The 17,942-nt window shown below is 33.2% G+C and overlaps 1 protein-coding gene across 2 annotated transcripts in view; it reads right to left on the reverse strand.

The window, feature by feature from the left end:
* LOC105248863 (E3 ubiquitin-protein ligase MYLIP) overlaps positions 1–17,942 on the reverse strand; it is a 127,501-nt gene that overhangs the window by 18,673 nt on the left and 90,886 nt on the right. For both annotated transcript variants that reach the window (XM_011253901.3, XM_020026760.2), the window contains exon 2: positions 5,291–5,487. In XM_011253901.3, the coding sequence (XP_011252203.1) occupies positions 5,291–5,487 (197 nt within the window). The remainder of the gene's footprint in view (positions 1–5,290; positions 5,488–17,942) is intronic.

Below are 17,942 nucleotides of genomic sequence, written 5' to 3' on the forward strand. Positions count from 1 at the left end.
GCTTATATTAATGCTGTCATAATAAATATTATCATGAATACTATATAATTGAGAGAATTCAGCCGAAAAAAAAGTTTTATCAAATTTACAAAAACAATAATATAAAATAAAATAATAATAAGCAATAGTCGAAACAATTCCTGCATATGTAACCGTAAATTTTGATCGCTCGTTTTTCTTACAACATTTTCAAATAACTCCAACGAGTTTTTTAATGTCTTGACTTTCTTGGACTCTTGTAAACTCATATTTATGCGCATCGCATATTATCACATCGCAAATATCACACTTGGAACATATCGAGACAGTTCGTCCAATTGCTCAAGTAATAAATTCGAATTTTTGTTTTCTTATTTTGTAACATTCTCATTCTGTGACATCGCATCGATAACGACATTTTTCTTTTCTTTCAAGGGAGTTAAAATCTAAAGAAAGAGAAGACAAAAAATAAAATTTTCAATTTATTACGTATGTAACATATGCTACACCAGCGATTTTTTTCCATTACAAATGATGCTCAACGGTAGAGAACGTAATTTTAGAGGCAAACCATATTTTTTCCGCCAATATACGCACGATACAAAAACGACTGTTTCTTGCCCCATGCGTTATTGGTTTTTTTATATCCGCATGAGGGCGTCATATATTTTATTTTTTATTCTATTTATTTTTCATCGTTACAAAAAAAATTGTAGCTATCTTTCGGGAAAAAAAAATTTTTTTTGGATTATTATATTGAAACAAGCAATCAAATTTTTACGCCCTTTGTCAATTTAGGATCTTAGTATCAATATCACAGATCTTGATATGTGAATATTATAAATTTTAGCATTGCATACGCATATATATATATATATATATATATATATATATATATATATATATATATAGTGTATTCAGATTTTTATTCACAATGATTCTAAATATAAAAATCGGAAATCATACATCTTGGCATATTAGTCGCAAAATCGACTGTTTGTATTCTAATTCTATTCTTAAAATTGAATTCTGTGGACTTTGGCTAACGGATAAAGTGCCAGCAAAATATAAACTTTGAAACATGTAGATTGTGAAGGTAAATATCAAGCTATTTATAATAATACAATGTGCGATTTCCTATGCAATAGGAATAATATAAATGTCAACAACACAGAATGCCTGCAATTATATAATTATATAAATTTATATAAACATGTTAAAATATTCAATTAAATTTCCAAATATTAATAATTAATAATTAAATATTCATGTCTAAAAGTTAAATAATAATAATAATTTATAATTATTATCCACGATTCGTTACTAGAATGCAGTTTACAATTTTTCAAATATTTATTTACGTGTAACTAAATTTTTACGAAAACTTGATATTAGAGATTTTGCATATTAGAGATATCGCAATATTTATGACAAGCACATAAACTATGACATCTATTTAAATACGTAAATTTACTGAAAACATATATTATTTTTACGATGACGTTGTTTTTATGATGACTAACGGTAAATAACGGTGTCGTAATCCTAATGTTCACGTTGCAAGTTTTTCTCTTCGAACGCAAATCTTTTCACTACACGAGCGAAATGACAAACGATTCGCGTGTTATACGGTATGCGATATTCTTATGAAAAGTCGCAGTTGTAATTCTGCAGATAACTATGAGTTCCGACTGCCTCGGATACGGAAACACTTTGTCTTTATCAACGTCCACCGACTTTGTAGTCGGAAGAAATGGCTGCGACGATCTTTCGCCATTATAATGTATGATAGACGATCCCAGTGACGACATTTCGCTAAATGTGAAAATGCAAGACGAATTAATAAAAGCTGAGCGACAGAATTTCGTTTTCCAATTTACTTACAACGCAAATTTAAAATAAATGCGAGCAAACAATGACATTCCTCTCAGAGCGAATCATTATTACAGAAATTTAATTATTCTATATTTATTAACTTTTATTCCCATGTCAATCATGAAATATTAGTGTGATAATTTGTAATGTACATTTCTCAATCATTGATTATTTGATGCGACAATAACGAGTTGTCATGTGTATCTTCTCAAAATTTATGGACAGAATGTGACAGTAAAGTGTCGCATCGTTGCAAACGCGAAATGTATATCGTCGATAAATCAAACATGAGTCTGTCCGTCGGTGCGAAGCTTCTACGTCGTACAAAGTTCGAATTCACAATCAGAGAAAAATTGTTTTTTTTCTTTTCTTTTCGATAAAAAATGTAGATCAATAAATCACAGGCAAAATCGATGGTGTAAAATAATTGACGAGAGGTAACTCTGTGATTTATATCCTACGATGAAATATGATGATCAAGTATCCGTGTGTGTGTGTGTGTGTGTGTATCTATATATATGTGTGTGTTTCCGAAAAAAACTCATTATTCTCATTTTGCTATATTTTACGTTTTCATGGTTTTTTAAAATGCTTTTTGTAGTTTAAGTATATTCAAAATTCCTTGAATAAGCATGAAAACAAAATGTAAATAACTATTAATTCTGTCTTACAAATAATTATACATACAGTTATAAGTCATTTTGTCGATTCGTAATAATAGTGTGTGAAATAAAAATAAGAGAATACTGCGATATAAAAATAAACACTCGGCATTGCTTGGTCAGACACTACAACAGGATCAAAATAGGATCGCTTTCCACAACACTTATATTAATAATGATATTACACATGTAAATTAATATCTTCTATATTGAATAACCTATATATCGATTTCACAAAACTTCGATAGCACTTTCATGTCCTTTATATATATATCCGTTCTTTTCTCGAATAAATTAGAGATGCGGCATCGAGATAACGCAATTAAATCCTAACTATGTTATCTGACCTATAAATTAATTTTGCGGTATCGTATGCAATTATCGGACAAACCGAGGCAAACTCATCATAGTACTTAACTATAGATAAACACAATATATTTTCTCTCTCTTTTATTTATACATTTATTGAAATTTGTAGCGAAGTATATTTTTTTTATAAATATTTTGTCACAAGAGGAGGATTTTGCAACGCTTGTATAGATTATGTGCATTATCGGATATTTGGTTCAAAAACATACTGAAGAGGCAATGAATGCGCTGCAGATCTGACGAATAGCTAGATAGCGAAAGAGTTTGTCGCGTCAGCTGGAGCAATTATAGCTGCAGTATCGCAATTCCGCCGATGAATTAATTCGCACGACAGACTCATTACTCTTTACGCATTTGACTTTACGCGATAATTCGAACAACTGCGATTAAATTGGAATTACGTTTCGATCCATCGAAATTTGTGGGCAGCGCCTCGCGCAATTAATTACAATCCTAGACAGTATTTAATTGCGTTGATTTGCTGAAAACTTTTGAACACAAAGTCGAACATGGAGTCGTTACTCGATCATCGTGTTCGGAATATTTCCATCTGAACGTACCATGGAATCACGAATATTTCGAGTAAAGAGAGCAAAAATACATTGTCATTTTTCGAAATTTGATAATCGCAAGATAATCAGCATTTGGCATTGTCCAAGTTAGTCGACAAATGTTTATGATTTATTTAAAAAATCGAAATTTCTCTTTAGATTCTCTTTAAATGGCTTATCTATTTTATCGATCCAATTTCGCGCAGCGATTGCATAGCGGTATAGTTACATCGTGGAATATCACGTAGATGCACCGGCATCGATACAAATGCCACAAATAATTCAAAATAAATCGCATCGACATAGTAACAGGGCGCATCCCGTGCATAACATTATTTATCGCGTATATATTTCAGCCGCAGAGAGAAGCGTCGCCTTTACAACCGCGCACGCACGAAAACACATTCAACACACACATACACAATATCGCCGGATGCAATCAGTACCCTCGCGGCGACGGCAGCATGCAATTTCGTACGTGCCCGCTCGGGGATCGATGGATCGCGCCCAAGGAATCCAGCTGATTGCACAAGCGTTTCTCTCTCTATCTCTCGCCGCGCTCTTCTCCCTTTCTTCCTCTTGTTTTTACTCTCCGACTCTCCCCGAGAGAGGAATTTTTACGGCGGAAACGATTTTCAATTCGGACGAAGGTCTATCTATCTCTCTCTCTCTCTCTCTCTCTCTCCGTGTCTCGTTTTCGCCATTCGCACGAGTACATCCGTGCGACAGATTACAGCGGACGCAATTCGCAACTACGCTGCGGAGAGTTCGTGGCACTCGCTTTGAATACGCGCCGCGGTAACGAACCAATCAGAACTTCAAACAAAACGAGTTGTTGTTTCCCGACCGAATACCCGCGACGATATATTTCCCGAGACATTTCCTCATTTCGTACTTATATTTATATAACCGGATACTAATTTTCAAATACAATCAGACTTTTGCCCTTTTACGTTGCAAGTTGCAATGGAGTATGGCACCATATATTCGTGTTTCTCTTCTATCAAGGAGATTTATAATTATATAACGAAATTTACTAAACTAAATTTATTATGTGCAACTTTTTTTTTTCAATTGAGTTTCGAAATGAACTTCCGGTATAAATATTCGAGGATCAATAAAAGGAATTCCATTTGATAGGATAGAGAGGTCTCGAAGACGATGCAAATTTTCTGTAATTGAAGCAGCGACGATGGCAAATGAAGATTCGTCTCATTCTTAGTTAACGATACTAGAAATTTATTAAGAGAAAAAAAAGAGAACATTCGGATTAAGAGCTCTATCAAGGATTAAGAGCATTCCTTCCCGAATAATTTTATTGCAACATCAATCATGATATTAAGTTTTATTACAAGATTTAATTTCGCTATGCATAATTATCATAATGAATTTTGAAATAAGTTTCCGCTTGAAATTATATTGGCGATGACAGTCAATCAATCGCAAAGATTACTCGTCTATCGTATAGAGCGTGTAAACTATCCATTCATTTCAATCGACTGTGAAAGAATAATGAACATTGGTTCTTTGAGATGCTCATGAGATTGCATGTAAATCCCTTTCGATCCCTTCGTCTCCTCAAAGGCCAAGATCAAAGACCGTAAATGCAAAATAGAAGCTTTATCTTCTCGAATTATCGTGTCGTAGAAAATTATACGAAGATATATCGAATCAACCTTTTTCGATTAAAAGATGCGTCGAGTGCAATCTTTAAAAGTATAGATTCTATGTTTTATAGTTGTTTAAATAATTGCCAAAATAATATAAAGAAATTCTCAAGAGATTAAAATATTCCGATCGCGATAAGTATATTCGGAAAAATAAGCGCAGCTCGCGTGAATTAATTTTCCTTACCTGGTAGCTTCTTGTAGCAACAGGTGAGGCGGCACCCAAAACTTAACCCTCAGGGCGAATCTTAGAGGCGCCACGCCGCCGCCGGTTTGCCGTTCTATAGGGTTCCTTAGGTTCAGCCAGAGCTCCTCGCCTTTCGCATTTTGATACTTTAACCCAAAGTAATCGCACTCCTTGCTGACTCCCAGGCAGTCGCAAACCTACAAAAGGAGAAATCAATCGATATATTATTTTTACGCGTTTGAATATCCACTGATCTTTTAACTTTATGTATCTCGAACAAATTATTGATTGTCCCAGATGCTTTTTGAAAAATGTTTCTCGAAATACAATTTACCAAGCGATATCTCTTACATTTCTTCGATTTGACGACTGTAATTAATTGAACGCGACATTTTGACCGATTAATTCAAGCGAAAATGAAAGTCCGACTTTCAAGCGAGTGGCCCGCACGGCCAGCGCTAGCTCCAAACAAATTCCCGACAATAATTTAGAAAATTACACAAAGTGTAATGCATAGGTACCATCTAACTGGGTACAGATATCGCGGAAAAGCGCGCACCACGGAGTCATTATCCGCTCTCTGTGCTTCTCTTCTTTCATCCCGTTTCTATCGCAACCATTTTCCGGCCATTCTTGCTGGTAATTTTTCCCCGTCCTCGTAATTACGAACCGGCAAAAATATCGCGATTGAGGCCGCGCTAACGTATGCAATTAAATTAAGCATACATGCTTACACGCTGGCGATTTCTTTCGCATAGTACATTCGTAACAAGTGTTCACATTTTCCAAAAAATTCGCCTTTAATGTAAATAATAGTACAATAGCGATAAATAAAAGTACAATGTTAAATAGCAACTTAAAATAATATAAAATATTTGTTGTGTGCGAGTTTGGATACTTTCGTATGCACTTGACATGTATTTTACATCTTTTGTTAACTAAAATTTGCATTTCTAAGTATGATGAAATTGACTAATATAATGATACAATAAAATAGCTTATTATTATATTGAACTTGTTATTATATTGAACTGTGGAGATGTCAAATTTATAGAAAAATCTTTTTTTCATCATCGTTGAAAGAAGTAATTTTATTATTAGCAGATTCTTCCATCTGTATAATGTTTGATAGATTCAATTGGAGTCAATTTTTTCTTAAGATTACCGGCATTTTTATGGTTAGCAATTTCTCGCAAAGCTTTTCAATATTCATCATTATATTTTACAGATATATATTGGATTGAATGAAAGAAGCAGCTATAAAAAGTATTCAAGATAAATTTTCAATAAGTAGTCTTTTCCATTTATCTGCGCGTGTTTCGCACTTCTAGAGACTCTATTCATTCGCGACTCCATTCGCTCCGCGTCGGAATCAATGCTTATAGCGATACGCATTGCACTTTTATCATAAATTGTGCCTTTAATGTTCCATTTCACTAGCGTCATTGTGCGAGCATCCCTATTATATCTGTTATTGACTCCACTCGAATAAAAAATCGTCGTAAATCGATGAGAAAATCGTTAAAAAACACGTATCGATACGTACTTCATTCCGTTTTCAAACATCTATTTTTATTTTATATCATGTATTGCGTTGCAGACGTATTCATTATTTTAAATAAATCGTACAACAGCTTACTCAAATATTCTGTGAGAAATTTATGAAAAATTCGCGTGATTCATTCAGAAAATTGTAGTAGATCGTTATTATTATCGATAATTTATAGCCTATTGATCTAGATAAGATAATTTTGCACGTTACACTTTCGCTGGCGGATAGAACCATTTTAATTCATTCACTATAACGTGACCGCATAATCTTTCCTAATAAACGACGTTAATAAATTCATCCGGTGATGCGATCGGCGATCAACTGAACGCGGTCTAGTTACGCGCAGAAAATATCAATGCGACGTATTAAATCGCGATTACGGGAATCAATTTCCGAGATATTAAATTATTGATATCGTGATAAAAAGAAAAAAAAAATAAAACGCGACCGCGTGCGCGCGATGCATCATCAAAATGGTATTTGATGCGAAAATTGTGATCGAGATGAAATGACTGAAAGGTTAAGTAAATTTGCACGCAATATGGACAAACTCTCTATCGGGAATAAAAATATTGTAACCAATCCAATTTTTTTGCGGTTGAATGTATAAGTGCGTATACCTATACATGTACAAGTAATAAAATTAACTCCAAAGACACATGCGCGATTATATATTAGTAAAGACGAAAAAAATATTTTAATCACAAGTTTTCTTCATACATTTTTTTTTTAAATTTGTTTCGTTTTATTTTCGACTTTGAAAATATTCATATTACAATCCCGAAATTGTGAAACTACTATGTTGAATTTTCTATCGTAACAACATTCAATGCAGTTTGCAAACAACTTTTCAAAAATGTTTTCAAAGCATTCATTGTACGATCGCTGCGTGTCGAAAATAGAATATATTATTTTTGCGGTGATGCGGTTGATGCGGTTGATGCGTATTATTTTTATCATGCTTATTCTGATAGATAGTGTCTTGATGTTAGCGATTGATATACATTTTAATGATGTAATTATATTCATAGATTCTATTTATATTTCCGACGAAATCTTAGTTTTATTAGAATAATAACAATATCGATGTTTTGCAAAGATAAAGTTCGGTATTAAAAATATATATCCAGTTGTTGATAGAAAAAGAGAAAAAAGCATCGATACTTTCTGAAACTATCCTAAGGTTTCCAGATGAGAAGCGCTACGAGTGTTGCAAATTTTCGTAATGATTCTCTTTTTCTGTTTGTTTTTCTGCTTTCTTTTTCTCTCTTTTAGAGGATTTTGTTTTCGAGATATACCGGTGTTACGAGCAAACTCGGTCACGTGCGTTGTGATAAGGGAAATTCACGGAGAGCACTCGGGCCCATTGTCCCCGCGGTAATTTATCGTGTCCAACCGGCGGTGTCAGTAGTTTTTTCCAAAAGTAGAAGTGCACGAAAACGAATAGGTCGACATAGTCAGACCGACGACGAGCATTCGCGATTCCTCCTTTACGATGTCGCGTTTGCACAAATATAACGATGAAGAATGCGCCTTCAACCTCGCTCCGCTTTGTATTCGAACGATCGATTTAGAAAAATGCATTACATCGATCATAATTGACTCCAATTGTGTAGAAGACGAAGTTTTCTTGGTATTCATGGTGCTTTCCTTATATGCTCGTCTTATATATGCACGGAAATAAAATATGAAAAATGCGAGGCCGAGGATTAAGGCACAATCTCTTTGCTTTCGTAGCTTTCAGTCAAATTTCCGCGAATATACAAAGATAAATCGTATAAATTCTTTTCTCGTAACTGAATTAAAATTATAAACAAAGTTTGATTAAATTTTAGATGACATATTTTTGAAGATAAAAGTTAAAATTGATTTTTGCGAATAAAAATAACGTATTTGCGAGATAAGTTACGTAAAAAAAAAAAAAAAACAATTTCGCAATATTGAACTTTTTTATTCGTTTAAATGTCACATTTTTTTTTAATTTCGCGACGTATGACTTTGTCGCCTCACATAGGTGGACTAACGCAATGCAATAACGCAGCTAGTGACACATGAATTGCAGATTCGTAAGCAAATACAGTTTGGAAACAAAATTTACAATGGAGCCTTATGTTTATGCACCAGGAAAATGCACTAGCGCAGTTTTAGATGAACGTCTAAAGGACTCTTCAGAACGAAATAGTATTGATCATTATGAGTCCAAGAGCCATACATATCTTCTTTATTTTATTCTTGGCACAACTTTTGATGGTATTCGAGAATTGTGTATTGTAAAATAAAATGATAAATTTCGTTATAAATAATTTAATTTTTTACTATTTATATAATTCGTTATTCTTATGTTATCAATTCAACTTTTTCATCATCTTTTAATTGACAAAATTTTTAATTGACGTTAATAAAAACTGAACGTTTGCAAAAGGCAAAACTCAAGTCAATTTTTAATTATATTCGCACGCGAAATAAGAAAATATGTAGAATATATAGAATAGAAGAAAATATATGGAATAAAAGAATTTTCAAAATTTTGCCACGATAAAAAGAATCGGTAACAAACAAATAATTAATCTCAAGAAATTCTGGAAAAGATTATCGTACGTCAACCTCGACAAATTCTGGCAAACTTCAAAAAACGTACTTTTGAAGTCTTCATTGTGCGAATAAGCCAACAATGTTGCTCTATTGCCTCGAGTTAGATTGTAAACAGGACGTAGGCAGACTTCTCTTGTTTATTCATTCTTGATTGGGTCGTGAATCTGTAATGAGCTAGAACCAGTTTTCCGCTGAACGCGCACCAAGAATTGCGAACGCGAAACTTTATCCGGCATATTTTTATCGTTCGCCAAAGTTGTTTGCACCGTCTACTGCTTGCGGAAAAAGAGCGCGTTTTGGAGAGTTTTTCTCTTTCTCTCCTTTTTTCTCGTCTAGGAAAATCCCTTTACATTATTTCGCCGTTGGTTTTACGAACGCGCTGGCTTCGTATAAATTTTTGCATCGCGAGCAGACTCCTCTCTTTCTCTTTTTTTTTTCATGCAGCTTCCAGAAATGATTATGTAAATTCTCGAGAGTGTATTGTACGTTCTATTTTATTACGAGTATTTCCGATATAAGTATCACTCTTAAAAGTCATAGAAAAACTGTACAAATAAATTTATTTTACAAAGTAAGTCTATAAAAAAATGTCGAATCTTTTTGAATAAAAATTATAGAAACATAAACGCAATATTATTAAATATTTGAATAACAAAAATAAGTTGTTAAATCTGAATTGTTTCATTGCTGTTTCCATTACGAGATTGGTTTACATTCAATATGATAATATAATTGTATATATTATGGGAAATCCGTTAATATATATATATGTAATGTGAAATTCAGATCTCTCATTGGATTCACTGACGTACATGCTTATTGATTTATTAATATAAGCATATTGATTAACATAATTATTATACACAGGCATAAAATATTATTATATTAAAATATTATTATATCAGAGGCTTTGATATGTTGTATGCAAATATTTTTGGTGATCAATTGTTTAATCGAAATTAATTCATCTATAAATTTTTTAGAAACACTTACATAATCTTTATTTTATAAGTATCTCATAAAAATAAACATTTTATGTGTATATGCAATTTAGATCAAATACATTTTGCAATACGCAATTTATGCGAATATATAATACATGAATATATAATCGCAATACGAAAAGTGGTTTGTCACTGTTGTTTGCAAATGTTTGAATGTTAATGACAGATTGTTGAATAAATTTGGAGATTTCTCCTGAACTTTAATAAAATAATAATATCATTTTGCTTGAAAATGTAATAAAATATATATTTAATATAAATGTAATAAAATATACATCATTTTGCAGGAACATATAAAATTAATAACGATCCCAATGTTTACAAATGCAAGAGCACAATACATTTTCTAATTGATGATACAACATGATCATAAAACAGGAAAGAGTATTTTTCATAAAGAATTACATGCGTGCAATATTAAAATAAACACAAAAGTACTGCCGTAACTGCTTGTTCTCGTTCATACGAAAATAATATTTTCCGATTTATTCGTCTAAGCTTCGCATAAAAATTTGAATATTATATATTTTATGATAATTTTAACTGATAGTTACATCTGATATTTTATTTATGCTAGACGCGTAACAAATGCAGTAAATAATCGTAGACACGTTTGATGATTTAAATTTAATCAACTTTGGCGTTATTAAAATACGTGGCGTTATTAAAATACGTTTAAAATCATATTTGACGATATATATATAAATAAGACAATAAAATAAATAATATAATTATAATTTTACGAAACACATTTGTTCGCGTATTTACATTATATGTTTATGTTTTAATGTCTCTTATTAATTTCGATCGATTATATAATATTAATAAACAATAATTTAAAAGGATTGGCTTCCGGATTTAAAGCCACATAAATCCTTCATCTGATTCCGATGTTTCGTGAACATTTCACTTCACCTCATCAAAGAGGAACACTGATACGGTATCAGGTAAAGAATTTTACGCGGCTCAAATCTGGAAGCCAATTTTAATATTCACATACGTCGAAGGATTCAAATATCAAACAGTGATTTGTTAATAAATGTCATAATGCATTTAACAATTATCATAAAAAACATTGTTTAATAAAGAGCGTATATATGCGCTAATAAATCAATTTTATTATTTCCGCACGATGAAGAGTGAGACACATACTACGTTTCCATCTATATATGTACATTATTAAAGCATCCAATTTATTTTACTGGCACGTGCAGCGCGCACAGGGGGACGTTTGGAATCAAAAGTTAGCGAAAAGCGAGAGACCGCGTACATCTATATTTTGATATCGCGCATTTGACATGTATCTCATAATAACAAATCTTCATAAATATGAAAATATATGCACTTGTAACAACGCGGATTTTTTTTCTCATTCAACGTTTTTACGATCGTTTGTAATTCTACGTGTAATCGCCAGCACGAAACTGCGCATCAATATTTTTTTCCTCCCATTGCGTTGTCCAGACGCATCTCACCGACGCACCATTCGTGTGATAAGCGTGCAACCCGTCCACTTTCATGAATATTCAGACAGAGATGCGGCAACTCGTTTTGAAAAATCGTCGACATAACTTTTGCGGAGACATGTTTTTATATCACTTTTGCGTTAAAATTGCAATAGTGATTCAATTATATATATGATTAAATATGTATTGCAATTTGTAAGTCAAATGCATGTGGTATATTTTTGCTATTACTATTGATATATTTATCTATTGTTATACAGCCTCAATTTTATTCCAATAAAATATTATAATTTGTGTTAATAATATAATTGATAAGAATAAAATAAAAAAAGAGAAATAAATCGAAAAAGTGGGAAATAAAAATAGAGAAATTCAACAGAGATATATAATTCACCATGTACATGTATACGTCTATGTGCACATTTAACTGTAGGCACGAACTGCGGTTAAAATGAAGCAATTTGCATATGTGACACCGCAACTGATATCGTTTGCGAACGAGTTATAAAAATTTGTCAATTTAATAGAGAATTCATTCTAATTCAAATGATCGGAAATGTACGCGTTGTATATCTTCGTTTATTCATCGCGTCTATTCATAAAGTAGCTCCCATCCGCTGCAATATCGTTAAAATCCGTCACCCGCATAATATTTATATTTTGAAGACAATTTATATTCGTAAAAAAATTTAAAAAAAAAAATGCCATATGTTTTATAAAGACGTGTTTACGGCGCGACCGAGAGTCTCAAAGGTAATCGACGCCACGGAAAACGGAGGATCACGTTCTTCTCCGTCCTTCTTCGTCTCCATCGTCGTCGTTGGAAACGCTCGATTTGCCACCAAGGCCGTTCATCACCAAGACACCCCCTTAAACGACTCCTTCGTGGGTTTTAAAACTTTTAGTAGCGGTCGCGTAGTATTCGCGAGCCCGGAATTGCCTCCTCATCGATTGTTTTATAGTCGTTGTGATCTCGTGGGATTTGTTTTCGCTGTCATTCGGAATGTAACGCTTTTTTCTCTTTCACTTCATTCACCCTTTTCCATCGGGATTCCGCCTGGAAAAATATATCCGCAAATACTTGCGCTACGGAAAACCCATCACGAGAACTCTCTTGGTCGATATCCGGGTCCGAAATTCGAAATTGAAAACAGAGGAGGGAGAAGAGGAAAAGAGAGAGGGAAACAGGGAAAAAGTCGCACGTCGTCTCTTCCATTTGCAGATTCCCGCAGCGATCTCAGTGATTTTCCATTTTCCTCTCAATCTACTTTGGATAGGCGTCGATGGGAGCGCTATGGCATAAATGAAAAAAATGGAAAACGGCATGATTTTTTGTTAGAATTGCGAACGTAAAGGTTTGCTTAAGATTGCAAAACAAATATACGGAGATCATTTTCATATAGCGTTAAAAAAGATGGAAACGTAATATCTCCCTCATACGTCGAGTATGATTTGTAAAAGAGGTATAAGGGATGAAGATAAATATCATCGCAGACAAATATTTCGTGCTCCGGGGAAATAGTTTTTTAATTTGATTTAGTTGAAGTTAACATATTTGAAAAGGTCCCGGCTTTAAAAGTCCCAAGTAACCTCTGCTTCGAAATAACTCCCCAGTTGCCCCAGTTTCAAAATATCAATATCTCAGAGACGCGTTGCAACGCAGAGAGCGATATTCGTGCGCGTCACATACATACGAGAAAGTTGAGTGGCGATATATTGCGATACATTGTTCGATGATACGTTATATCTTTCGCGAAGAAAAGAAAAGATGTTTCTTACGTACGATATCGTTGCGAACGAGCTTTCGCGAGTGGAACAACGTAGTGGTACTTCGCTGCGTTTTTTTATTGGCTGCAATTATGCTCTCCCCCGGCGTTGAACAATCAGATTCTCATTTTCGTCGACCATATTAAATAACGAGCCGCGCTTTTTCTCGAGGCTTTTATTATAACCGATATCTTCATTTCCGCGCCGCTTTATTGCTTCCCGCCGCGATAAATGCAAACGACGCTCATTTCTTTCGAGTCGAGGAGGCGAGATGGGGCAATTAAGCTCACGATTTCGCGATATTGGCGATATTGGCGTGTCGCGTCTCCTGCCGATTTGAGGATAGTTTCAAAGTAAGACATATTTACATATTTAATTTACGTTTAATATTACGGCATAATAATAATATAATAATATGCGATATATCTCAACATATATATATATATATATATATATATATATATATATATTTTATATATAATTATTTTATATAATTATTTTTTTATAATATTTTTTATTATATTATTCATATTATGTGTATGTGTGTATCTCACATGAATAATGTATGATGAGAGATGTAGTCATCTTTTTTATTCGAGGTATTTATTTTATTGATTCTACGAGTCTTGTGAAAGATCCGAGAGGTAGCTCTTTTGAAAGAACTGGGATCTGCGCGGAGCATGTCATTCTTAATATAATCCATGGAAACTAGAAATATACAGGATGTATCGATACAATGATATTTGGTATATATTCATATTACTAACTATTAGTTTTCGTTTGTTCCGATTCCGATTATTATGCCAGAATTAAACATGATATTCTTCGTGAGCAGCAAAAGCAAGCTAAATAAAAAAAGGGCAAGAAAGCCTTTTTACAACTTTTTGACGTTTGTTGCGCTGAATAAAGCAATATCTCAGGTTCTCTCTCTTTTTTCGGTTCCAGGCATTTTTTTGCGCAAACAAGTCTGTTATTACGTCGAGAAATTGCAGGACTGTCGTATTCTCTTCTTTTCCCACCCTGTACATCAACCTGGGCAACCACCTCCTCTTTTCCAAAGTTCATTTTGTGCTTCGTCCGACGAAGCTTTGCGCATGCCAAATCGTGCATGGGAAATCTGCTGTTCTCGTCCCTTTCTCTGTCCCCTTCTCTCTCTTGCGATCACAATCTGTCTCATCGCACACGAGTTGTCGTATAAGAATTGATAGATCGATCAGCATTATTGCGTGGGACGAGCCTTGTGGATTGTTTCGCGATATAATTGTTTTTTAACAATCTCTTGCATAACCGCGTAATCGCTTTGGATTGCGCGGCCTTTCTTTTCCAACTATCGCATCGCTTTTATCTCATTGCCGATAGCTTCGATCAACGAGATATTTTTCAGTGGTCGAAGCTGCTCGAAATCGGTTATTATGTTGATGGCAACGCGATGTTAATCAACAAGCAGTGACAAATATTATCACATATGCTACGCGTGTGAAATATATTTTGTAGAGAGAATAAACTGTGACAGAAACACCAAATGCGCAAAAATGCGAATGATAATAAACAAATAATCGATAATTTAAAAATCCAGATTAATAATGATTGTATTTGCGTAGGCATGTAGCGATTAATAATATTATACGCGAGTGGCATCGCTATATAATTTAATACGACTGACGTAACAGTCGCCGCGTTGCGGCGGTTAACATCGTTAATCGCTCTCTCGATTTTGAACATAGTTACGGAAGTTGTCGATGCGAAACTTCTCCCGCAATTGACAGATTAATTAGTAACACGCGTAATCAATCTTAAACTCAACAACTTAATTGATGGCTGCAACTCGCTAATCGCCGATATTGCCAATTAAATTTTCGGATCGTTACGAATTAATATTGGCCTAGCGGATAAGCGAGATTGCGTTATAGACGCAAAATGACGACGAAAATAGAAACGTGTTATTTTACATTAGCCAATTCGTAATCTTTTCACGTTTACCGTCAATCATAACTATTACACGCTATATATTAATGCGACATATGTATGATTATGTCATTACACGGTAATAACATTCGTCGCTGAACGCGATTGAATATCATTAAGATGGCCAAAAAAATGGCCGATCATTATTATTCGCTCCATGTGCGTGAATTGGCGCATATTATCGATGGAAGTATTTTGCTAAAGACTTTCTAGTCTTCAATTAGAAGAAAAAGACGCGAAAGCGAGGGAAAAGCCATTCATGAAATAATATTCCGTCAATTTGCTCCCTTGTTCTTTCACTTGGAGTTTCACTGTAATTGAGAAAAATGATAGAGAGATTAATAAATGGTTGATTCATTATGTGCGAGATTATTCGAGAAAGTTGGCGGTTTCGATAGTGATATAACTAAAACTTTTCTGTCACCGAGCAAGATGTTTGTATAGTATTAGTGCGAGAAAAAAATGAAAGATAAAAGTGTACTTGATGTTTGTATAAATTTTATAACGTATAGAAATATTGTTCTATCTTTTCATTTTTTTAGTTATTAGTTTTAGATAAGGAAATTACGCGCTATCAATTTTTGACAAAATGAATAAAAATTAATTCAACATCTATCAAATTTTGAATAACTTCCTAAATACCTTCATCACCGCGAAATGCGATCACGGAAAAATTCAAAAAATCCTGGATGGATAGTTTGACATTTTATAAAGTTGGAATATAGTAGGAAAAAAGTTAAGATTCGCTGAAGAGAGAGTTCCGTTTACTCTTGCTTTCCAGTTTGCACATTCCGTCTTTATATTTGCAAGCGTGGAATAGAATTATGAGGACAAAGTGCAAGACGCAAAGTGAAAAACTGTAAAGTCTTTTCGTACTTTGTAACGAATTGTGAAGAAATAAATTTCCATTCTGACAAACTTATTTATTCGCGCGGTTGAATATATTTGTAATTGAAATGATTTGGGTGTCAAAATGAGCATTTCGTTAAAGTATAATTTATTATTCATTAAATCACATGTGCGAGAACGCGCAAATGATAATTGAATGCACGTCAATGTTACGTCTACGTGATTAGAACGAATGAGTACACAACCCATACACAATGCACCAAGTGTGTAATCAGCGTAATTGAAATTTAGCAAATTTCATGTCATAATATTTTCATTCGTCGAGTCAAATTCGATATGTATGAGTTTCAAATTTCGAAGCGTGTTATTACGATAATTCGGCGGCTGGGATGTGAGGAATGGGCGATGTGAAATGTCACATACGTAGAGAGATGTAGCACATTGAGAGGATTCGACAGATATGTTCTCGAAGAACATCGTCGAAAAATCGGATTTCTGATATTGAACGAAACGCGTAAAGAAACTCGAATTCGCATATGAGTTTCGGCAGCATGACAATCATAAAAATTTCAAGTTAAAGCAGCTTTTCAAGTTTTTCATCAGCTTGAAAATTATTCGAAATAAATATATCGATTAAGACAATAATATATAGAATATTTAATACATAACAAATAAATCCTCTTGCAGTCAAATATAATTTTTATTTCTAATTATTTATACAAATTTTGTAATATATCAGATATATTTTCATTTTGTTATGATAAAATATTAATTTCTATGGTATTCTTTCGCTATTTTCTCATAACGAGAATGATTTTTTTTTTTAAAGACTGTCTACGTAATAACATTATTTTTTCACTTGTGATTATTCATCCGGCATATATATGAAAAGGAAACCATGTAAATTCAATTTTAAAATACCAACTACATTCTCTCTCTCTCTCTCTCTCTCTCTCTCTCTCTCTCTCTCTCTCTCTCTCTCTCTCTCTCAATTTAACATTTTCCCGTTGCTATATGCATCCGTATAAACTCGGAAACAGATAGCTATTCTTGCAGGATATATCCCGCTTTTATGATTCTCGGATATCTGCAATATAATACAAGATGATTCTGCATGATGATGTTCTGATGTTCGTTTCTTTTGACATATTCAAAAATTCGTGATAATTATAACATCTTAAATATATTTTTATAATTTATTAATAAATGTATTAATAAAATAATTCGATTATAGTATATTTATTTTACAAACAAGTCAAACACCTTCGTAATACACTTTCTCTTTCGCAAATATATAAATGAAATTTATACCACAGAAACATACGCATATTTCTAATCAATTTTTAAATTCTCACGATGCATTTTTATATGTAAGAAAATATAATCTTTCCTCATTATTTAGTGTGTTAATTGGACCGAATTAAAAATAAAAATAATAGAATATATATATATATATA

This window comes from Camponotus floridanus, unplaced genomic scaffold (genome assembly GCF_003227725.1).
Source record: "Camponotus floridanus strain SB8 unplaced genomic scaffold, Cflo_v7.5 scaffold33, whole genome shotgun sequence".
NCBI classification, from domain to species: domain Eukaryota; kingdom Metazoa; phylum Arthropoda; class Insecta; order Hymenoptera; family Formicidae; genus Camponotus; species Camponotus floridanus.